Source organism: Festucalex cinctus, chromosome 1 (assembly GCF_051991245.1).
Source record: "Festucalex cinctus isolate MCC-2025b chromosome 1, RoL_Fcin_1.0, whole genome shotgun sequence".
NCBI classification, from domain to species: Eukaryota; Metazoa; Chordata; class Actinopteri; order Syngnathiformes; family Syngnathidae; genus Festucalex; species Festucalex cinctus.
The window spans coordinates 277,575-302,972 of NC_135411.1; the positions used below are offsets into that span (position 1 = coordinate 277,575).

The 25,398-nt window shown below is 40.0% G+C and overlaps 1 protein-coding gene across 1 annotated transcript; it reads right to left on the reverse strand.

Annotated features, from left to right (window-relative positions):
* Positions 1 to 145: 145 nt before the first annotated feature.
* LOC144009882 (uncharacterized) lies at positions 146 to 20,604 on the reverse strand. The gene is made up of 4 exons (XM_077509839.1): positions 20,189 to 20,604; positions 10,995 to 11,252; positions 7,375 to 7,560; positions 146 to 4,720 (listed from the first exon to the last, which is right to left on the reverse strand). Exons 1-4 carry the CDS (start codon positions 20,310 to 20,312, stop codon positions 2,862 to 2,864), a joined length of 2,427 nt encoding a protein of 808 aa, XP_077365965.1. The 5' UTR covers positions 20,313 to 20,604; the 3' UTR covers positions 146 to 2,861.
* Positions 20,605 to 25,398: the final 4,794 nt, after the last annotated feature.

The following is a 25,398-nucleotide window of genomic DNA, read 5'->3' on the forward strand; positions in this document are numbered from 1 at the left end:
TCACACTTTGCTCCAGCAACAGTTTTGACGCAACACTTACCTTCCAATAAAGGTTTGAAGTTTATTGAACATATAAACATAACATATAGACCTATAATAAACATAAACAAATAGCAAATAAAAAATTGAAAGAAAGAAGAAGAAAATCTCATAACACTCATTGATGGTTTACATGTCCAAAGGGAGCAGGAAGAAGTTAAAAACTTATCTAATCCTACCCCTTAATAGCTGTATTTTATTTCATTATTAATCCAGTAAATTAATACATTACAATAAAAGAAAATGTGTAATCCTACTCATGTAGACAATTTCACTTTAACATATCGAACATTTGTCAGTAGTGTATGTGTATGAATTTTTAACTCAACAATTGACTTGCATCTTTTCAAGTCATTACCAAAATGATTCCACAATTTGTTCATAACTTCATATTTGGATTTTTTTGTAGACACTTGTACCCCTTATGTCATAAGGGCGAGGTCATCTGCCTGCAGAGGCAAAAGTGCCATAGGAACAGAAATTGGACGGAATTGGTCTAACATGAGATGAACGTCTTTAGGAGCTGCCAAGAGGCACTTGCACGTTATGACATGAAAACTGAAAGAAGCAAAACCGGGTATGGATACAACTTTGTTCTTATTAGGGGTGTGCTCAAAAAATCGATACGGCAATATATCGTTGTGGACCTCATCACAATACACGTATCGATACACAGGCATCAGAATCGATATTGCTTGTTAACTTTAAATCGGCAGTTCACGTTTGCCTTTGCGGCTTGCATTGTACCTAAAATATAAAAACCAGCAGCGTCTTTGAAGTTAATTGCCTTCAATTAATGCAAAAATAGCTCACTGGTGATTGGACACTGTGTCTTGCTAAGAAAAATGAAAGCAGAGGAAGAATGTCAACATTTGGCACGTATCTCAGTGTACCAAATTTCCTATATTTTGTTAAAAAATAAATAAAAATAAAATGTGTCTTATTTGGGATAGATATGTATCGCGATACGTATCGTATCGTGAGGCAGGCGGCAATACCCAGCCCGAGTTCTTATGTCATCTGAATATTGTACATCCATCCATCCATTTTCTGAACCGCTTGTTCTTCACAATGGTCGCATGGGTTGCTGGAGCCTATCCCACCCCGAACGGGTTGACAGCCAATCGCAGGGCACACAGAGACGAACAACCATCCACGCACACACAAGCACGCCTTAGGGACAATTCGGAGCGCCCAATTAACCTGCCAAGCATGTCTTTGGAATGTGGGAGGAGACCCACACAGGCACGGGGAGAACATGCAAACTGTAGCCTGCCGTAGCCTGGACTCGAACCCGGGTCCTCAGTACTGGGAGGCGGACGTGCTAACCAGTCAGCCATCCTGAATATTGTACATTATGGTAATAATGTAAAAACTGTTATATAGAAACATAAAATATGCTGAATGCATGTCCAAAGACGAGCATATGGCACGTTAGCTAGCGCGGAGCTGTTGTTGGTTTGATCTCGAGTTGAGTTAGCCGAGCCATCCAGTCGACACACTTTCAAATATTGCAAAGAGTAGGACATTTGCGTCAATCATTTCAACAGCAAATCTTAATCCCAGATGGCTTTGCGTGTCGCTGAAGGTATTCTCGACGGCGTTTATTTGGGAAAATGGAAGCGGGCTTTACTGCTAATTCATACACAAGGCAGCTAACTCAATGTGCTTCACACGAGCAAAAAACACATCTACGAACATCAACAAACAGCCATTAACAACATTCAGAAGCAAAGCAAACAAAAATAGCTTCCAAAATGACAAAAAGGACATACATTGATTTTTAAACGCAAACGTTAAAAACATTTAATATTTACACGTTGGTAGTTTTGAAAGCATTACGTTTACAATTTTAAGTAAGACGCTGGAGTTGATACTTAAGCCTTCTGAAATCCTAATTTCTATACTTTTACTTGAGTAATGAACGTGAATCATTTTGACAGACCCAGGTAGCTTTGAATTAGGGGTGTTAAAAAAAGAAAAAATCGATTCGGCAATATATCGCGATGTAACATCGCGCAATTCTCGAATCAATTCAATAGGCGGCCGAATCAATTTTTAAACGTCCATTTTTGATGGAAGAATATTCAACAAAATGTCTTACTTAGGGTGAGGATTCAAAACCTTAACTCATTTGCTCACAATAACGTGTAAATACGTTTTTTTTCAATGTTCTAAGTGTCCCAAAGACGTATTTATACGTTTATTTTGGTTTTTTTTTTTTATGCTAGAGCATACAGAAGGCTTTGATGCAGCCTCTCAACTGCAAAAACGGTTGCAGAAATGGTAGTTATTACACAAACGGCCAGCAGGTGGCAGCAGAGCAAAGGAGATCAACCAGGGCCATGTAGAAAAAAAAAATGCTCAAATACTTATAGATTTGTGAAAACTGATGAAACTTAGCTCTCTTCTAATGCAAATTGCTGCAAAACGGAAACAGATAGAAACATACTTTTTTCCTGATGAAAGAAGAGACTTTCATCTTTTTTTTGATAGGTTCCATCATGCTTTATAGCCATAAAACACAATATTCTGTGGGCCTTGCAAAATCAGTCAAAATCCAGTAAAACAGCCGGGAGCGAACGGGCCTACTTCTGTGAAAATGGCTGGGAGTGAATGAGTTAATCATGGAAATATGTTATGTTAATTAATGGAACATTAAAGCTGTTCAAATATGAAACAGATTACAACCTGTTTGTTAAATACAGTGGCTCACAGTTATGACTGAAGTCTCAGATAAATCAATAATACATTTTGATACAAATCTTGCAGTGTAGATGTACAAGTTTGGTTAGTATTTTCAAAATTTGAGTTTTTAAGCTTCAAAGATGACTGCCATTCTCACACTCGTGTCTCTCAGCAAGATATTTAGAAGAGAATCTTTTAGCACAAACACTGCAACTGAATGGTTCCTTCGCACCATGTGATCTTGTGTGTTTGTTGAAATATGATTGGTCAGAGTAACGTTTTCCACAATCTGAGCAAGAAAAAGGTTTCTCGCCAGTGTGGCTTCTTGTATGTATTGTTAAATGTGACTTCTGACAGAAGCTTTTGCCACAATATGAGCAAGAAAAAGGTTTCTCGCCAGTGTGTGTTCTTGTATGTTCTTTTAGATCTGACTTCTGAGAGAAGCTTTTGCCACAATCTGAGCAAGAAAAGGGTTTCTCGCCAGTATGGATTCTTTTATGTATTGTTAAAGCTGACCTGCGAAAGAAGCTTTGGCCACAATCTGAGCAAGAAAAAGGTTTCTCGCCAGTGTGTCTTCTTGTATGTATTGTTAAAGCTGACCTTTGAGAGAAGCTTTTGCCACAATCCGAGCAAGAAAAAGGTTTCTCGCCAGTGTGTCTTCTTGTATGTATCGTTAAGTTTGACTTCTGAAAGAAGCTTTTGCCACAATCTAAACAAGAAAAAGGTTTTTCCCCAGTGTGTGTTTTTGTGTGTTTTTTTAAATTTGACTTCAAAGAGAAGCTTTTGCCACAGTGTGTACAAGCAAAAGGTTTTTCCCCAGTGTGCGTTCTTGTATGTTTTGTTAAAATTGACTGCTGAGAAAAGCTTTTGCCACAGTGTGTACAAGCAAAAGGTTTTTCCCCAGTGTGTCTTCTTGTGTGTATTTTTAAATCTGACTTCTGAAAGAAGCTTTTACCACAATGGGAGCAAGAAAAAGGTTTCTCGCCACTATGGATTCTTTTATGTCTTGTTAAATCTGACTTCTGAAAGAAGCTTTTACCACAATGGGAGCAAGAAAAAGGTTTCTCGCCACTATGGATTTTTGTATGTGTTGTTAAATTTGACTTCAAAGAGAAGCTTTTGCCACAATCTAAACAAGAAAAAGGTTTTTCCCCAGTGTGTGTTTTTGTGTGTATTTTTAAATTGGACTTCAGAGACAACCTTTTGACACAGTGTGTACAAGCAAAAGGTTTTTCCCCAGTGTGTCGTCTTGTGTGTATTTTCAAATCTGACTGCTGACAGTAGCTTTTGCCACTATATGAGCAAGAAAAAGGTTTCTCGCCAGTGTGGGTTCTTTGATGTCTGGTTAAATGTGACTTTGAAGAGAAGCTTTTACCACAATGGGAGCAAGAAAAAGGTTTCTTACCACTATGGATTCTTTTATGTGTTGTTAAATCTGACTTCTGAAAGAAGCTTTTTCCACACTGGGTTTGTGCAAAACGTTTTTCCCCAGTGTGTCTTCTCAAGTGATTGTTCAAACTTCCTTTTGAACTCAATATTTTCCCACAGTGAGAACATTCGCAGGATTTGTCGTCAGTGTGACACGACCTATCATCAGCAGCGCGTTCATAATTACCATCCAGATTATCATCATCATCATCAAAGTCAGCATAAGAATAAAGAGACCTTATGTCATCACTTTTTGCTCGTGATGATCCCCAATGGTCTGAATCACTTTCTGTCATCATATTTTGAGGAGTAGAGATGCTGTTTGGAGGCTCCGCCCCTCTGCCCTCCTCACTCTCACCCTTGACTTCGTCTTCACTCTTTAAAGGGGCGAAGGTCATTGATGACTTGAAGGTCATCTGTGACTTGGTGACATCATCCTCAATCTCCTCCTCTTTGACACGAACGGGCTTTTCTTCCTCTTCGACGTAAGGATGTTCTTCCTCCTCTTTAACATTCGGAGGCTTCATGTCCTGTTGGTCAGGACGAAGATATTTCTCAGCGACGTCTGCAGGACACAAGAAGACAAAACACACATTTGGTTCGGTCAAGTCAAATTTCAAGTGGGAGTTGATAGTACTGTCACTATCGCGATCCTCCAGTGACGCAGATGATCGGTTATAGTTCATACACAACATCGCTCCAAGCCAATAGGCGCATTGTTTATATCTGCTGGTGGCGGCATGCTTATGCTAGGGAGCATTAGCAAGCAAGCCGTTCTGTCACGGGCTGAGGAAGGCTAAAAATAGGACTGTCACGAACAACTTTTTTTTTTTTTTTTTTTAAATCGACTCAACTTCTCATATTTTTAACGACGCATCGACTTTTTATTTTTTTAATTTCTTTTTTTTAGTTTTGAACATGAATGTTGAACATGTGTTGAATTGAGCGGATAATCTAGATATAAAACCAATTGTTCCTTATATTTCCTGTACAATAATAGTCTTCAATTTACAGTCTAGAGCGAGCGGCAGTCACCAGGCCCACAACATTCAGCCAAATGCAAGAGTAATTTAAACGCTTCGACAGAGGTAGCAGCCCTGACCTCCAAGGGGAGGGCATTCCAGAGCACCGGAACATTCGATTTGACATCCTTACAAGCTGCCAAGAGGCACTTGTACATTATTACATGCAAACTGAAAAATCGGATATGGATACAATTTTGTTCTTATATCTGAATATTGTACATATTGTACATCCAAAGACTAGCATATGGCACGTTAGCTAGCACGGCGCTGTGGTGGTTTGAGCTCGGCTTGAGTTAGCCTGGCCAGCTTGTCTACAGTCACTCTTTTAATATTGTATACAAAGAATAGGACATTTGCGTCAATCATTTCAGTGATGACACTGTTCAACAGCAACTTTTAAACCCAGACAGCTTTGTGTGTCCCTGAAGGTATTCTCAACGCTTATTTGGGGAAAATGGCAAGGCAAAGCAAGGTGGCTTTATTGCTATTTCATACACAAGGCAACTCAATGTGCTTCACACAAGTAAAAACACAACACCTACGAACATCAACTAACACAACCATAAACAACATTCAGACGCAAAGCAAACAAAAATAGCTCCCAAAATTACAAAAAGAACACACATTGACAACGTCTAACCACATTCACAGAAAACGTTAAAAACTTGAATATTTACAGGTTGAGCAGTTTTGAAAGCATTACTTTTACACTAAAACTAAGATGCTGGAGTTGATACTTTTTAAGTCTTCTGAAATCCTAATATCTAATCTATACTTTTACTTGAGTAATGAACGTGAATCATGACAGACCTAGGTAGCTTTCAATGTTTTATTACAAAATAACATACCAGACTCACTTCCCTTCATTTTTTTAAGCTTCAAAGATGGCTGCTATTCTCACCAGCACACTCGTGTCTCTCAGCAAGATATATAGAAGAGAATCTTTTTGCACAAACACCGCAACTGAATGGTTCCTTCGCACCATGTGATCTTGTGTGTTTGTTGAAACATGATTGGTCAGAGAAGCGTTTTCCACAATCTGAGCAAGAAAAAGGTTTTTCGCCAGTGTGTGTTCTTTTATGTGCTTTTAAATTCGACTTGTCAAAGAAGCTTTTGCCACAATCGGAGCAAGAAAAAAGTTTCTCACCAATGTGTCTTCTTGTATGTATCGTTAATTCTGGCTTCCGGGAGAAGCTTTTGCCACAATCTGAGCAAGAAAAAGGTTTTTCCCCAGTGTGTGTTCTTGTATGTGTTGTTAAATTTGACTTCGAAGAGAAGCTTTGGCCACAATCTGAGCAAGAAAAAGGTTTCTCGCCAGTGTGTCTTCTTGTATGTCTTGTTAAATGAGACTTAAAAGAGAAGCTTTTGCCACAATCTGAGCAAGAAAAGGGTTTCTCGCCAGTATGGATTCTTTTATGTGTTGTTAAAGCTGACCTGCGAGAGAAGCTTTGGCCACAATCTGAGCAAGAAAAAGTTTTCTCGCCACTGTGGCTTCTTATATGTGCTGTTAAAGATGACTTGTAAGAGAAGCCTTTGCCACAGTGTGCACAAGCAAAAGGTCTTTCCCCAGTGTGTGACTTTGTGTGTTTTTCTAAATCCGACTTGGCAAAGTAACGTTTTCCACAATCTGAGCAAGAAAAGGGTTTCTCGCCAGTGTGTCTTCTTGTATGTGCTTTGAAATTCGACTTGTCAAAGAAGCTTTTGCCACAATCTGAGCAAGGAAAAGGTTTCTCGCCTGTGTGAATTCTTGTATGTCTTGTTAAAGCTGACTTCTGAGAGAAGCTTTTGCCACAATCTAAACAAGAAAAAGGTTTTTCCCCAGTGTGTGTTCTTGTATGTTTTGTTAAATATGACTTGCAAGAGAAGCTTTTGCCACAATCTAAACAAGAAAAAGGTTTTTCCCCAGTGTGTCTTCTCAAGTGAATTGTCAAACTTTCTTTTGTACTCAATGTTTTCCCACAGTGAGAACATTCCCAAGATTTGCTGTCAGTGTGACATGACCTGTCACCATCAGCGTGTTCATCATTACCATCCAGATTATCATCATTGTCATCATCATGAGAAGAAAGGGACCTTATATCATCACTTTTTGCTCGTGATGATCCCCAGTGGTCTGCATCACTTTCTGGAATCATGTTTTGAGGAGTTGCAATGCTGTTTGGAAGCTCCGCCCCTTTGCCCTCCTCACTCTCACCCTTGTCTTCATCTTCACTCTTTAAAGGGGCAAAGGTCATTGGTGACTTGGTGACGTCATCCTCAACCTCCTCCTTTTTGACGCAAAGGGTCTTTTTTTCTTCTTTGAAATATGGATGCTCTTCCTCCTCTTCCACATGAGACTTCACCTCCTGTTCATCAAGACGAAGATATTTTTCGCCGACATCTGCAGGACACAAGAAGAGAAACACATTTCATTTCATTTTCATTTATTTCACGCAATAGTGTACAGTTGAACACAGCAACAAGTCATACTGTAGTTTCATAATATGAACAGAGAAAAAATAAGAGAAAAAAAGAGGAAAATTTGATTCTGCCTGAAAGGGAGTGGGAAGAAGAAAACTTATTTAATCCCACCCCCGTCTCTAATCTATAAAATTACAAATATACAGTACTTCCTGCAAGTTACAATCTTTCTATCTTAAAAATGTTTTTATCATATATATAGACAATATAATGGCATACCATTAACTGAATTATTAAGTGCTAATAATGGTGATGTTTTCGTAAGTAACAGATATCACGTTTTTATGGTTCATGCCAACGATGGTAATACATTCTATATTCCAAGAATAAGACATAAACATACATAACTTTAGTAATAGACAATAACAGCAGTAGTAGCAGCAAGGACACATTTACACCAAGTATTTATAAATTCAAGGTCCTCCGACATATTGTGACCAAACCATGTTTTTATATAACATTTTAAATCTGAAAATATTTTGGGATCGCTTATGTCGAGTACCCAGACTATTCCAATATTTCACACCACATACTGACACACAAAAACATTATAAAGTCCTCATATCCTCTCAAATTATGAACTAACTCTTTAAGTTGAAATAACTGTTGTAGATTAATTGGCAATAATTTATTAAATGCTTTATATCAGATTATCAAAGTATTAAATTTAACTAGATCTTTAAATTTGAGTAATTTTGACTGCGCAAAAAGATTGTGTGTATGTTCAAGAAATCCAACTTTATGTATAATCCGCAAAGCACGTTTTTGTAATATGATGAATGGCTCTATTGTACACTGGTCGGTGTTACCCCACACTTCAACACAATATGTGAAGTAAGGGAGGACCAGCGTACAATATAATGTACGGAGAGAATCCTTATCAAGACATGACTTTACTTTATTCAAAATTGAGAGGCATTTAGAAATTTTATTTTTTGTGTGTCTGATATGGGCTTTCCAAGATAAATTTATTAATTATAACACCTACAAATTTAATCTCACTTACATTATCAATTAGGATGCCATCTATAGTTATCTGCGATTCAAAATGTATTCTAGATTTACTAAAGATTGTTTGTTTTTTCTACATTTAACGATAATTTATTCATATCAATCCGCAATTTTATTTTATCAAGTTCATTATTCACAGCACTCACAAGCTCATGATAATGATTACCCCTATAAAATATATTAGTGTCATCCGCGAAAAGTACAAGTTTGAATGTCTGAGACACATTGAAAATGTTATTAACTCTTTGACCGCCAAAAACGTTTAATAACGTTTAGTAAAATCACGACGTATGCCGCCATGAACGTTAAGTTCAAGTTAACTACATTTTTAGTTTTTAATATATCAGTGGTCAGTGCAACATCCAAGTGCAGCGCAGCCAGGTCAATGAGTTATGAAATCAAAAGCATCCACTAACTATGGCCAGCAGATGGCAGCATTGTATCTCTTGTCAATGGGCTGCCGGTGTATGGAATTACTCAACTCAACTCAAGTTTATTTAACCTCACAGCGGAAGCTGCTCGGGCCCTAACTAGAGCTGCGAATTACAATGAACCATGACGCAATCTGATGAAATCGAACGTTTTCAAGGCCGTCGTGAATGATCACAGCCTTTGTCACATTAAACCTAATTTGACGGAGCGTCACTAAACAAAAAATATTAGTATGAAAGTCACTGTTGTGGAGAAAATGTATCTTTTTTCCAATTTTCGCTCAATGTCACTCAAATTACCTGTTTTTAAATGGTGATTACTAAAGAACGGAATAAGGTAGAAACACACTTTTTTTTCTAATGAAAGAATGGAATGTGATCTTTCATGTGGTACCCATGTTATATATGTAGCAAAACAATATAATTTTCAGTTTACATCAAAAATTAAGTTAAAATGCTTAAAATCCGCTGGCATTGGGGGTTGTTTTTTGATAACATATGGCAGTAAAAGAGTTAATTTACATATTAAATAATATTGGCCCTAATACGGACCCCTGGGGAACACCACAAGCAATGCCAAGTTGTCCAGATATGTGCTGCCCCATTTGAACATATTGTAACCTTCCTTTTAAATAACTTTTAATCCAGTCACCAGCAACTCCTCTAATCCCATATTATTCCAATTTATTTACTAGAATAGAAAGGTTAATTGTATCAAAAGTTTTTTTGAGATCAATGAAGACCCCAACTGCAATTTTCTGTGTCGAGTGCATTTGTGATTTCTTCAGTTGCATCAATTGTTGCCATTGCCATAGTTCTATTTGCTATGAAACAATATTGACCTTTATGTATTAGTTGATATTTTTTCTTTCGTTTGGATCTTTCCAAACGAGAATTAAAAAAAAAAAGTTTTTCAAATTTTTTTGAAAATTGCGGCAATAAAGAAATTGGTCGATAATTTGTAAAACTGTGGTTGCTTCCATTTTTGAAGGGAGGTATGACTTTTGCGATTTTCATTTCAGGACAACACTTGTCACTTCCTGCTCACTTGTTGCAGAGAGGAACAAGTGACAGCGGATTATGTGTGATGGTCGAGGTGCAATTATTAACTCCCAACAAATATTTGGGTTGGTCAAGTCAAATTTCAAGTGTGAGTTTTAAAAAAAAAAAAAAGGGTTGGCGACAACACCGTACATGGAGCACTTTGATCGATGGACGGAAGGTTTTTCACCAGTTTGTGTTCTTTTGTCTGTTGCAGAAGTTGACTTATGAACGAAACCTTTTTCCCGTGTGGTGTGCGCTTTCAAACTCCATTTTGAGCTAAAAAAATTTTTTTTACCACATTGAGAACGTTCCTAACAGTTATATAACATATTAACACACATATATATTACATAGCCCGATATAGGCCGATTATCGGCGCCGATATTGGGCATTTTGACGAATATCGGCATTGGCCTTTTTCAAAATCTGACGGCCGAAAACCAGTTTAGGGTCTGGGAGCTATTGATCAAAATTTTCAGTTCACTTTATAAGAGATGGGAATCTTCTGAACCATTTGTTTTTGTGACAGAAATGTGAAGTTTAAGATTTCAGGTGTTTTGTTTTGTTTTTAATTTTGGGGAAAAATATTTACTCTTGAAAACTAGAGCGATATGGTAGTTACTTGCTTACTTTCACTTTTTTAGACAATCCAACAAAGTCAAGATTGGCTTTTGTATTTTAGAAAAATTTGACACAAATCCCCCCCCCCCCCCTTACTTAAAATCGGCCTCAAATATCGGTTATCGACCTCCTTGACTACTAATAATCGCCATCGGTATCGGCCCTGGAAAAAAAAATATAGGTCCATCTCTAGTTCTTATATCATCATGAATTTGTGCTTGTGGTGGTCACCAGTGTTCTGCATCACCTTCTGTCGTCATGTGTTGAGTTGAGCTGCTGCTTGGAAGCTCCGCCCCGCCATCGTCCTCACTCTCACCCTTGTCTTCATCTTCACCCTTTAAAGGGGCGAAGGTCGGTGGCGACTTGGTGACATCATCCTCAACCTCCTCCTCTTTGACATGAACGGGCTTTTCCTCCTCTTCGATGTGAGGATGTTCTTCCTCCTTTTTAACATGAGGAGGCTTCACCTCCTGTTCGTCAGGACGAAGATATTTCTCACCGACGTCTACAAAGACAAAACACGCATTTGGCTTGGTCTAGGGCTGGGAATAAAAGTCGACCAAGTCGGTTTGGTCGACCAGAAACAGCAGTTGACGCAAAAATGCATGCGTCAAATCTATTTTAAAAAACATATTTGCGGCACCTGGACGTCCAGGACAAATATTTAGGTTTCGCACGGACACTTATTGTTTACTCCAATTCACCAAGACTAAGTAAGATCCTTCCTAGGGTTTGTTTGTGGTCTCTTTAGACTGAAAAGGGAGAAAATGAACATCGCTACATGTCTTGTGTTTGGAACAAAACAAACTGCGTCAAAATCGCTAAATAAAAGCTTGAATGAATTTGTTGCCGCCGGCAAGACACACGTAAGATGGTGGGCGGCCCTACGTGCATTAACAACAGGAAGTCGTAGCTCCAACCCCTAGCAAAAAGTATGGAATCACCAGTCTTGGACAAGCACTCAGACGTTTTATTGTGTAGATCAAACTCAGATAAAAAGCATGAAACAGTCGTAAGGTTATTCCAAAGTGCAACATCTTGGTTTTCAGAAACACTAAAAGAAATGAAGAAAAAACTTCGTGCTGGTCAGTCAATGTTACTTTTATAAGAGCAAGTGCAGGGAAGTAAATATGGAATCACTCCATTCTGAGACAAAAAAATGCAATCACTCCATTTTGAGCAGAAAATAAGGACACCCAGTCAATTTCCTTTCCTTAATTGGGAACCTGCCTCAAATGACATCTGCTAGTTATTCGGCAGTTAAAAAAAGTGCAGTTATAACAACTTAGAGGGCTGCTGGACCAAGCGGATTGGCAAGAATCAAGGCTCCAACAAAGGAGATGTCTCTTGAGACCAAAGACAGGATTATAAAACTTGTTGAACGATGTGGCTGTTCACAGTCAGCTGTACCGAAGGTCTGGACCAAGTACCAACAGCATGGGAAGGTTGTTCAAGTCAAGCGTACTGGTAGACCAAGGAAGACATCTAAGCGTCAAGGCAAACAACTCAAGGCCATATGTCTTGAAAACAGAAAATGCACAACGAGACAAATGAAGAAGAAACGGGAGGAAGCTGGAGTCAATGTATGTGACAGAACTCTGCAAAATCGCTTCAAGGAAATGGGATTTACATACAGGAAAGCTAAAAGGAAAACGTCACTGACGCTTAAACAAAAAAGAACAAGACTGCAATGGACTGAGGAGAGGCAATCATGGACTGCGGATGACTGGATGAAGGTCATCGTCAGTGATGCGTCACCAATCTGCATTGGACAAGGTGACGACGCTGGAACTTTGTGCCGTTCCAGTGAGATTTACAAAGAGGACTCCCTAAAGAAAACATCTGTATTTATTACTGGATATTTGTGTCAAGACGCTATTGGTAACCCCTGCACAATCGGTGACGCGCATGCGCAGAAGATCGGCGATCTTGGATCGCCAATTACAGCACCCACACTAGAACAAGTACCTTTATATGCGTGTTCGTAAAAACACGATACATCCAGCCATCATCTGTAGGGGTCTGTTCAAAATATCGATACATAGACATGTATCGATATTAATAAAAATGGTACCGTATAGAGGTGTGCAAAATTTCCGATTCTTAGATTATTCACGATTCGGCCGTGCAACAATCGAGAACGATTCACAAACGTCCAAATTCCGATTATATAAATATGCCAAGGGAAGCGAAACGAGCGAAAAGTACGCGGAACTGAAACGTCTTCGGGACGCTTTTTGGGACGGACCGAGAGTACACATCCACAACTCACGCCTCGAGATTCAAAACAACAACAAGCATGGCTGAGCTGACCAACCCACCTCTTCGTCAGATCAGACCTGCTCCGAAAAGGCAAACAACTTGAGGCGGAAGTATCAGCTAGCTGGCTGCAGTGCGTCGGTTAGCGTTCTACAGGGCGCCGCGCAGTGATACGAACGAACGAACAGAAAAGTAGTGGCTGGCGGTAATGGCGTCTGACTTTATTCAGAAAAGAGTATTGTGGTGGAAATGTATCACGCTTTTGAAAACAAATAGTTTTTAGAAGAAAAACGCTTTATTTCCGAGACCCCAGCCATCTTGCTGGACTATTTTCTTTTTTTATTTTCTTCTCGTCCAACGTCGAGCCAGAACTGGTGTCACCGAACGCTGTCAGAAAGAAGTCAGTGCTGATCGCACACACGGGAGGTGAGGATCAAATTGAGATTCATGTTAAAAAAGCCGAACGATCCCATTAATGTTTACACGTTCATGTTTACACAAGTTAAAAAGCAGAAAAGCACTTGAGGTTTTTTTTTTTTGTACCTCTGAGAAACTTTAATGTTTACATGTTCATCTTTACACAACTTAAAAAGCAGGAAAGCACTTTTTTTTTTTAGGCATTTGTATTGAAGTAGTAGTTCACATTGTCTTTCATTTATACCTCAATGCACTTTTGAGTGGATAAAAATAATATATTTTTGCTCAGTGCTATGTTTTATTCTGTTGAAGACTGAATATACTTAAAAGCTGCTGTTACAGAATGAGGACTTGAGTATTTTATTTACTGTTTTGAACTGTTAACTTGATACTGAAATAGTAGTTTATGTAGGCCTGAGAGGACTTTTGTACTATTTTTGTAACTAATGTACGAAACATTAAAAGCACCAAAATACATTGGGTTTTTTTCTGCTGCCTGGGGGGGAAATCAATAATCGTTTTATAATCGAATCGTAGCCTCTGAATCGTAATCGCAATCGAATCATGAGGTGCCCCAAGATTCCCACCTCTAGTACCGTATCGATATTGTAGTTCTGAGTATTGATACTCCTCCCTGACGTTCGGGTGGGCAGCGCAGCGAGCGACTTACATGAGAAGGGAGCGGCACAATGAGGAAAGTTATTACATTTTCAAAAACCCCTTTTTCAAGACAATGTACCTCCAGAGCAGAACAAGGGAGGCTCACCAAACATTTATCCGACAAAAAGGTGGGTCGGGGCTGCCTCCCCGGCCAGACTGCTCACTCGCAGCTCAGTTCCTCTTTCACCACAACAGCATCACTGCAGACGCTCCGCCTGTCGATCTCCCTTTCCATCCTACCCTCACTCGTGAACAAGACCCCAGATACTTGAACTCCTCCACTTGGGGCAGGATCTCATCCACGACCCGGAGAGGACACGCTACCCTTTTCCGACTGAGGACCATGGTCTCGGATTTGGAGGTGCTGATCTTCATCCCAACCGCTTCACACTCGGCTGCGAACCGCTCCAGTGAGAGTTGGAGATCACGGCTGGATGAAGCCAACAGCACCACATCATCTGCAAAGAGCAGAGATGCAATGCTGAGGCCACCAAACCGGATCCCCGCTGCGCCTAGAAATTCTGTCTATAAAAATTATGAACAGAATCGGTGACAAAGGACCACCTTGGCGGAGTCCAACCCTCACTGGAAACGAATCCGACTTACTGCCGGCAATGCGGACTAAACAGGGACCGAACCGCCCGTATCAGGGGGCCCGGTACCCCGTACCCCCAAAGCACCCCCCACAGGACTCCCCGAGGGACACGGTCGAACGCCTTCTCCAAATCCACAAAACACATGTGGACTGGTTTGGCGAACTCCCACGCACCCTCAAGGATCCTGCTGAGGGTGTAGAGCTGGTTCACTGTTCCACGGCCAGGACGAAAACCGCACCGCTCCTCCTGAATCCGAGATTCGACTTCCCGACGGACCCTCCTCTCCAGCACCCCTGAATAGACCTTACCAGGGAGGCTGAGGAGTGTGATCCCTCTATAGTTGGAACACACTTCCTCCGGTCCTCCTTCTTAAAAAGGGGGACCATCACCCCGGTCTGCCAATCCAGAGGCACTGTCCCCGATGTCCACGCAATGTTTTAGAGGCGTGTCGACCATGACAGCCCCACAACATCCAGTGTCTTTAAGAACTCCGTGTGGATCTCATCCACCCTCGGGGCCCTGCCACCGAGGAGCTTTCCAACCACCTAAGTGACTTTGACCCCAGAGATAGGTGAGCCCACCTCAGAGTCCCCAGACTCAGAATCAGAGATTCGACTTCCCTACGGACCCCGAAACTGGACGCAGACAGCCAAAACTAACAGAGACAGAGACCAGCCGCTAGCAGCTCCAAGCTAACACTATCCACGGTAACACAGTCATTTGCCAAGGGTACTCCATATGAAAAAAGTTTGAAGTTTATTGAGCATGTAAACATAACATACAAACATAAACAAACAGCAAATAAAAATCGGGAGGAAAAAAAAACCCTCATAACAATCATTAGAAATTGTTTACATGTCCAAAGGGAGTAGGAAGAAGTTAAAACATCTAGTCCTACTGCTTATCCCTTACATCGTATTTCAACAGTAAATTAACACATCGCAATAAAAGAAAACGTGCAATCATACTCATGTGGACAACCCCACTTCAACACACAATTGCCAATAGCGCATGTGCATGAACCCCCTGGGCGCACACCCCAACAATACATCATCGTACTCGCACATTCAACCCTCATCACCCAAACAATGGAATCAAAAAGAACATTTCATTTCATTTCTATAATTGTACCGGTTCACATCTGATCCAAATAATACTCTTGAACTTTTTTTTTTTTTAAACTCAACGATTGACTTGCATCTTTTCAAGTCATTACCAAAATTATTCCACAAATGAACACCTCTTACAGAAACACACATTTGCTTAATATTTGGTCTTGAAACAAAAACAAGCAAGCAAGCGGTGGAAAGAAGTAACTGAGGCTGTTCATTACCATTTGTGTTTACTAGTGTTGTTCCGATACCGATACTGGTATCGGCAGAGGTGCCGATACTTCATTGAAACAGTATCGGTGTCGGTGACTACTCACAAGTAACATGCCGATACCATTAATTCTAACACTAATATAGGATTTTCAATGCAGCATCTTGTGTCTTGCTGGTGCACGACATTCACTGGTATGTGACATGTTCACTGCATGCCGATCTAAGATATCCTATTGGCCCTTGAATGCTCTGAACCAATAGCAGGACAGCTTTTTCATGTTGAGGAAAAAAACAAAAAAACAACTCAAGTATCGGTCTGGTATTGGGCGATCTTGCAAAGCTGGGTATCGGTATCGGGGGCCAAAAAACGGTATCGGAACAACACTAGAGTTTACAGCATTGCACTATTTCAATTCCAACCTGCTCAGAAAGCTAAGTTGGCTTAAGATGGCTGTAATTTTTCTCTTTTAGGGTTTTATATAAATTTTAAATATGCTTTAAATATTAGAAAAATGTTCAAAAATGTGAAGTTTAGTCTAAAAATATATGTAAAAAAAAAAAAAAAGAATCGTGATAAAATCGAGATTGTGATTTATTTATTTTTTTAATAGAACCGTGATATGAAATTTTTACTATACCCCCTACATTGAATGATGCAATAGAATACGTTACAAAATACATTTTTGAGACAGGATTCAGCATTATGTAGCTGATTACAATTTGAAAGTATTCTCCCCAGCACTGTTTATAGTATATGCTCATCATGTTAGAAGTAAAAGAAAAAAAAAAAGAAAAGAAAATCCCACCCACAGGTCTTGAATTTATTTTATTCCACTTGCTCTTTATATACAGTATTAAATATGAATATAATTTACAAGACTTAGACTTGACTTTATTGATCTTAAACAATAATAAATCAATCAAAAATAATGACTCTTTTCGGTTATTTCCAATGCATTCATATGGCGATCTGGATAGCAACGACCCCGAAACAGGAAGCATAAGAGCCAGTGGCCGCACATGCGCAGTTGTAATTCCGATTCGGCTTATTGAATAGGTCGCTTGCACATCGTAATGCATCATGGGAATTTTTTCTTCGGGCGCCATATTGGGTGTCCGCCGGTTCACAAGGTACACTCGCGAGTTACACGGTAGAGCTTATCAACCTGATGTCATTTTCGCAGTATTTTCACGATTTACCGGAAGATCAAAAACAACGATACAGGCAGAAGGTGTCTCTGTGTGGTGGGATTGATCCTAATTACGTCCTGACCAAGGGTGATTTTTTTTTTGACGGAGAAAGCTTGCTGGCCAAATGTGACATCTCTGGACATCTTTCCCTACCTCGTGTTGACAACATGCTCCATAACACGCCAACAAATCCCTGGAGGCTTACAATTATTTTGTAAGCGGGTGGATACAGAGTGTAAACTTTAACATCGCATCAGAAGAAACTGTTGCTGTTGCACGTAAGTAAACCACATGGTGTTGGTAATTCTGCACACAAAAATGTTGATTTGTTCTCAGGCTTCCTGTTATTGTGTTTACATGCACAGCTGGGTTTACCTGATGTGGTTTTTCTAATAATTTTATAACAGGCAAATATGGCAGAGCGTATAAGAATAAAAAGTAACTATGCACAGCCTCCCCGTGGCTTAATTAAATTTAATGCTACCCTTTCACTAGTTACATGTTACTTAATCAACTTATTCTAAATGGTTAAGGTTAACCACTCTCAGAGGACGTATTTTTAGTTTCAGTTTCCAGTACAATAAAACGTGTTCATGGTAACTACTGAGCATACTGACAGCTTTTCTTATGATCTCACGGTTAAGGAGGCTGTCACAACACCCAATTTCTGTCTGGTGCCGGATGGCAACAATTCCCATCACTTGTCACGACAACACCAATATTATTACCAGGTATGTATGGCTTTACTTTTTGTAGTTTATTTAATGCTAGGTTTCATATTTTCATTACAATGTTTGTAATATTTTCAGATTCAGGCACAGATGAGTTTAACTGGACGGGACTTCTGCGGCTTTGTGGTGTGGACAAAGTGTGATTGAGCGAGTCCACCCAGATCGCTCGTTTTGGCCAGCTGGAAAAGCCAGAGTTTTTTTCCCCCCCCCAAAATCCCCTCCTTACCTGAACTGCTCGGGAGAGCATTTACTAGATCAGCAGTGGACTTCCAGTGTTCCTGCTCAGCCGCTGTCACCTACCACTTGCTCATGTACTTCAAAGATGCGGAATAAAGTAGTTTTTTTTGTGCTGCAGCAGATTGAAAAATCAAATATCACTTGAAGTGTGCCAATCTAGACTGCCAAAAGGACAGTGGTTTTGTGACAAGTGTGAAACAAGGATTATTGGGAAAACTGTAACACAGTACTGGTACTTGTCTTACATTAAACAAATTTAAAAGAGAGCAACTTTTTCCTCTGTACATAGCATAATGAAAGTCATTGCGTACCCCATCAACATTACATCATACCGTCATCTCAGGATGGTAGGCACCTGTGCTAAAATAAACTACATTAATTAACAGTTCAATTTTATCCCTGAAATTACTACATCTAATCATTATTCACTTAATTTTTTTGTGCTTTTAGAAATAATAAAGATTTATGCCATTACTTTAAGAGGGACCATATTGCACATTGAGTCAAATCCTGTCATTTGTATTATGTACAGCTTTGTAAACAAACCCAACAATAGAATTTGTATAATCGCTGCCTTTATTAGCTCCAAACAAACAGTCGCATGTTGTCCTCCTCCAATGCTTTGATGCTCGCCTTCGTTTCCATCATGTAATTGGCAATCAAGTCGGTGTGGCATGAGATCCCTAAAGAAATAATAATAAAAAAAGATCACAAAAAAATACGGTACCAGTAATAGGTTTAATATAGTACAGTAGTATAGTTGTTTTGTCAGTGTAAAAGAAATGTACACATTTTGTTGCATTTTTTAATGTATGAACATTGCTACAGGCAAATACTTATTTCTATAAACACTTCCAAATGTCTCTAAAATATAAGGTGCGTGTACACAAACAAACACATACATTCACTCATGCATACAATATATCATGTAATGAATTCTGAGTGGCATACCAGAGTCAATGATGTCAGCAGTACTTGAGGGTACAGGTTACTGGAGCCATCTGGCTGCATAACTGCAACAATCTCTGCCACTTCAAGTCGCCTTTTCTTTGCTTGTCTCTCCTGTGCACGTTCATATCTTGGCACCGACTGGGCTGAGACATAGATGTTGTAACTTGGGACCCAACTTTAATGTTGGAGCCCAGTCGGGATGATTGGACAGAAAAACGGGCGCAGGGCGACCTGTTAAAATAAACAAATATATAAACAAATAAAATATGGAAAGACTGGTTATTTTGCCGCAGTAGGGTGGCCGTGAATAAGTTCTTTAGCATGATGTGTAGGCTACCGAATAAGTTCTTTAGCATGATGTGTAGGCTACCGGGGGTCTGTTTACTTGCATCACCCCCTTCTGTCTCTTTTTTCCAAGTTTACATTTTGCCACCAAAAAACATGTTATCGGCATTGAGAGCCCAAGACTAATCAATCCAATTTCAGCAGTAAACACTTTGCACTGGCACTACTTGGGTGAAAATGTTCGATGTTAGCTTTCGGCTAACGTCCGCTAGCCAGCTTGTATTACCGAACTTACTTGCTCATGAATCCAAAACATAAGCAACTTGCCCATATATGCGCGGTCGAAAAGTTATTAATCCTCATGCATTACATTAAATAAAGGTAAATAATCTTACCGCTCACAAAGTGATCGCTGCACACACGAGCCCAAAGTAACGACTTCCCTCCGGAGTCCGCACTCCTCTGTCTCCAGGCCCTGGTTCCTAATTATTTTCGGAATTCGGCAGAAAGGCCGACCATTTTCCCCCTGGGCTTTGTTCGAACAGCCAACGATGCAGCAACAATGTACCATTTTAAACGCAGACAACAAACGTGATAGATACGTGTTAGACCGAATCACTACGTAAATGGAGGCCACCCAGCATGGCGACTACGAGAAATCCGAGGCGGAAGTGACGACACGTGCAAGCGACCTATTACTGTGTACAGTAATGACTGCATTTATTGTTTTGTTTTTTTAACTCTATATAGTAGCGCTGAGCAAGGGAGAGTAATAAGAAGTGTACAAACCTGCTGTGTGTAGCACAATTCGAGGCTGCTGGCAAACATCGTCCAGCGGTTGAAGATGTTGCTCGTTCTCTTCCTTTACTCCAAAATGTTCCTCGTCGTACTTTGGTGTCGTTCGCGCAGACATTTTGGCCCAATAGTGTCAACAAAGTCACACTTGATCTCTTCCTGACCACGTGTTGTGTGCTTCTCTTTGTTAGCGGCTAGCGAGCTAAGCTAAGCTAAGCTAAGCTAAGCTAACTAAGGCCGAGAAGCATCAACGCGCACCGAAACGAGTTTACACACATGCTGACATTTAACAAATGGTGTCGTAGACCTTCAAAATGGCGATGGACGTCCTGTGTGGAGGCTGAATTCAGTTCAATACCGAATAAGAAATAATGATTAAACGCCATGTACCCGCCCGCCGCGGCAGTGATGACTCCGGAAACCAAAGTAGACGTGCGGCGGAAGTCAGGGGCAGGACACGCCCCCGCTGCGCTATGATTGGCTGCTGGAAATTGTCCGGAGGCTTCAGAGCAAGCATTGTCATCGTCATCGGCAGATGTCGCCATTTTTGCTGCAGTTCGAAAGTCTCATTCCCGTTTTTTCAGTGTTTTGTTCCCGATATAATCGTAAAGTTTAAATGCGTGTTTAAATTGGACTTATTGAAAAGAGCCCCAGTTTGTTGTGGTGAAGGTGCAGTTTAAAAATTCGCCATCAAAGTTGAACAAGCATTTTGAAGTAAACTGAATGTTTATTATCAGGGATGAGTTTAATTTGTTGTAATAGCTTATAATGTACCGGCCCTAGCTATTAATAAATGTTTGAAACAGTATCTGATATTTAATTGATATATGCAATATTTATTTGTACTGCAAGTAATACAAATGACTTTAGGCCAGTTTTTGTCATCTGTGGCTTTCACACTTTCCTCCAGCAAAGTTTTGACGCAACACTTACCTTCCAATAAAAGGTAAAAGGTTAGTGATTGGAATATTGAGGGCGATATAAAAGACGAGCTCTTGCTCGGTCTCAGGACCATCTTCCGTCTTCGTAAATCCGTCAATATCTGAATCTCAGCGGCATTGTAATCATCAATCCGTCATTCGTCATGCATGCGTCATTGACGGGCTGATGGACAGCGAGGAACATATCCAAGTAAAATGCACAAATGAATTAGTTCTGGAACACTCTTTCTGGGTGATTCTTTTCAACAAATTCCGAAACTTCCTGGAAACTTCAGGCCCGTCTCGTCACAATTAAAAAACCTACTGTGCCTTCATCAATCGCCAATTGTTTGAATTTCTGCACAAATTTGTCGGCCGTTTGTTCATACATTTACGTAAAACTACCTGAACACCTCATGGTGGGGGAATGACGAAGACGCTACATAGACACATACTGTATCGATTATATTATCGACGTATTGACACACATCTATTATCTATCTTACACACAGTGACACATTTATTGACGAATTTGACGTCTGTCATTGGGATATGTTAATTGACGGTGTGACGGATTGATGATTACATTGACGGAAGGAAACTTACTTCCGTCAATGGTTCATTCGTCCTTTTTTTTTAAGTTAGCCGTCAATCGCCAATCGCCAACAAAACGGACGCCCGCCGTTGACGGACCTTCCTTCAATGTTGACGAAACGCCCATCACGTCAATCATTTCAGAGATGACACTGTTCAACAGCAAATTTGAATCCCAGATGGCTTTGTGTGTCTGAAGGTATTCTCGACGCTGATTTGCGGAAAATTGCAAGGCAACACAAGGTGGTTTTATTTCGATTTCATACACAAGGAAACTAACTCAATGTGCTTCACGCAAGCAAAAAACACAACACCTACGAACTTCAGCAAACACAACCATTAACAACATTCAGAAGCAAAACAAACAAAAATAGCTTCCAAAATTACATAAAAAAAACTGACATTAATTGACATTGAAACACATGAACAGTAAAAGTCAAAAACTTAATATTGACAGGTTGAGTAGTTTTGAAAGCATTACATTTACACTTTTAAGTAAGACATTGGAGTTGATACTTCTTAAGTCTTCTGAAATCCTAATATCTCTACTTTTATTTGAGTAATGAACGTGAATCATTATGACAGGCCCCAGGCAGCTTTGAATGTTGTGTTATTACGAAATAACATATCAGATTCACTTCCCTTCATTTTTTTGAAGCTTCAAAGATGGCTGCTAGGGGTGTGAATTGCCTAGTACCTGACGATTCGATTCGTATCACGATTTACAGGTCACGATTCGATTCGATACCGATTAATCCCGATACGAATTTATAAGTCGATTGTTGCGATTTTTTTTCATTCAAATTTAGAAAATACTAATCAGTAAGCTTGTAGAGTGTAAGATTTATATGAAAATGTATTTATTTATCTGAAATTTCAGTCTTATAGAGGTTGTAATCTGTTTCATGCTTGAACAGCATTAAAATAAAATATTAAGGCTTAATGTTCCGTTCATATAACATTCTTCCATGCTCAAGGTGTGAATCCTAACCCGAAGTCAGACGTTTTGTTGAATATTTTTCCATTAAAAATGGAAGTTTAAAAATCGATTCACACACCAAAAAAAAAAAAAAAAGGCAATGATGATAAGACGTTGAATCGGTAAAACTACCGAATGAACAATTCTGAGCTCTTAAAAAAAAAAAAAAAAAAAAAAAAACGATTTTTTTTTATTGAATCGATTCGAGAATCGCGCGATGTAGTATCGCGATATATCACCGAATCGATTTTTTTTTAACACCCCTAATGGCTGCTATTCTCACCAGCACACTCGTGTCTCTCAGAAAGCTTTTCACAAGAGAATCTTTTTGCACAAACACCACAACTGAATGGTTCCTTCGCACCATGTGATCTTGTGTGTTTGTTGAAACATGATTGGTCAGAGTAACGTTTTCCACAGTCTGAGCAAGAAAAAGGTTTCTCCCCAGTGTGTGTTCTTGTATGTTTTGTTAAATGTGACTTCTGAGAGAAGCTTTTGCCACAATCTGAGCAAGAAAAAGGTTTCTCACCAGCGTGTTTTCTTGTATGTATTGTTAAATATGACCTGTGAGAGAAGCTTTTGCCACAATCTGAGCAAGAGAAAGGTTTCTCGCCAGTGTGCCTTCTTGTATGTACTGTTAAACATGACCTGTGAGAGAAGCTTTTGCCGCAATCTGAGCAAGAAAAAGGTTTCTCGCCAGTGTGGCTTTTTGTATGTCTTGTTAAATGTGACTTCAAAGAGAAGCTTTTGCCACAATCTGCACAAGAAAAAGGTTTCTCACCAGCGTGTTTTCTTGTGTGTATTGTTAAATCTGACCTGTGAGAGAAGCTTTTGCCACAATCTAAACAAGCAAAAGGTTTTTCCCCAGTGTGTGTTCTTGAATGTTTTGTTAAATTTGACTTAAAAGAGAAGCTTTTGCCACAATCTAAACAAGAAAAAGGTTTTTCCCCAGTGTGTGTTCTTGAATGTAATGTTAAATGTGACTTCTGAGAGAAGCTTTTGCCACAATCTAAACAAGCAAAAGGTTTTTCCCCAGTGTGTGTTCTTGAATGTTTTGTTAAATTTGACTTCAAAGAGAAGCTTTTGCCACAATCTAAACAAGAAAAAGGTTTTTCCCCAGTGTGTCTTCTCAAGTGAATTTTCAAATTTGATTTTGAACTCGATGTTTTCCCACAGTGCGAACATTCCCAAGATTTGTCGTCAGTGTGACACGACCTATCATCAGCGTGTTCATCATTACCATCCAGATTATCATCATTGTCATCATCATGAGAAGAAATGGACCTTATGTCATCACTTTTTGCTTTTGATGGTCCCCAGTGGTCTGCATCACTTTCTGGAATCATGTTTTGAGGATTTAAGATCCTGTTTGGAGGCTCCGCCCCGCTGCCCTCCTCACTCTCACCCTTGACTTCATCTTCACTCTTTAAAGGGGCGAAGGTCATTGATGACTTGAAGGTCATTGGTGACTTGGTCACGTCATCCTCAACCTCTTCCTTTTTGACACCAGGGGACTTTTTTTCTTCTTTAAAATAAGGATGCTCTTCCTCCTCCTCTTTCACTTGAGGAGATTTCACCTTCTGTTGGTCAGGACGAAGATATTTCTCAGCGACGTCTGCAGGACACAAGAAGAACACACACATTGGTTTGGTCAAGTCAAATTTCAACGGTGAATTGATAATACTGTCACGATTGAATTTTATTTTATTTTTTTAAGAATCGATTCATCTAGAGGGTGTGCGCTCGTTCACCACCTGTCCAGTGACGAGATGAAATGGGGAATGGTGAGGTTAAATATTTCCCGGTTGGTCCGAAATAGCTCTGGGGGAACATTAGCTAAGCTAACTAAGGCCGAGAAGCATCAACGCGCACCGAAACGAGTTTACACACATGCTGACATTTAACAAATGGTGTCGTAGACCTTCAAAATGGTGACGGGCGTCCTGTGTGGAGGCTGCATTCAGTTCAATACCGAATCAGAAATAATGATTAAACGCCATGTACCCGCCCGCCACGGCAGTGATGACTCCGGAAACCAAAGTAGACGTGCGGCGGAAGTCAGGGGCAGGACACGCCCCCGCTGCGCTATGATTGGCTGCTGGAAATTGTCCGGAAGCTTCAGAGCAAGCATTGTCATCAAGTCATCGGCAGATGTCGCCAGTTTTGCTGCAGGTCTCTTCGAGCACACTACCGTAAATCCTAGAAAAGGGCGAACAGAAAAAATAAAGTGCGGCTGACTTGAACGCGTAAAAAGAAAAGGCGGCTAGCTTTACCTCAGTTGTAGCTCTGCTAAATCCAATTCTCATCGACTGAGAAATGTACCAAACCGACTGAAGAAAAAAAAAACTGTGTATCGTAACAAAGTGCCCCGGTGAAGATTCCTTTCAAAATAAATTCGGACATATGGTTGAAAAGTGTCGATGAAACAAGTGACAAACCTGCTCTGTTCAACACAACTCGAGGCTGCTTGTAAACGGCGTCCAGCAGTTGACGTTGTCGCTCGTTGTCCTCCTGTGCTCCACAAAGCTCCTCTTCGTACTTGACTTTCGCCATTGTGAACATCTTCACACGATATTCACGACACTTTACGCTCACGATTGACGTCTGCTGAGCCAATTTGGCGATAGCAAACACGTCTCATTTTTTGGCGCCTAGCAAGCTAAACTAAGCTAAGCTAAGCTAAGCTAAGGCAAAATAAAGAGGGCCGAGAG

Excerpts from the sequence above, each read along its gene's own strand:
- LOC144009882 (XM_077509839.1), bottom strand. The coding sequence starts at position 20,312 with ATGTCTGCGCGAACGACACCAAAGTACGACGAGGAACATTTTGGAGTA. Across the intron at positions 7,561-10,994 it reads TCAACACATGACGACAGAAG|ATGTCGGCGAAAAATATCTT; the intron begins GTGATGCAGAAC and ends TGTGTCCTGCAG. Across the intron at positions 4,721-7,374 it reads GAGTGAAGATGAAGACAAGG|ACGTCGCTGAGAAATATCTT; the intron begins GTGAGAGTGAGG and ends TGTGTCCTGCAG.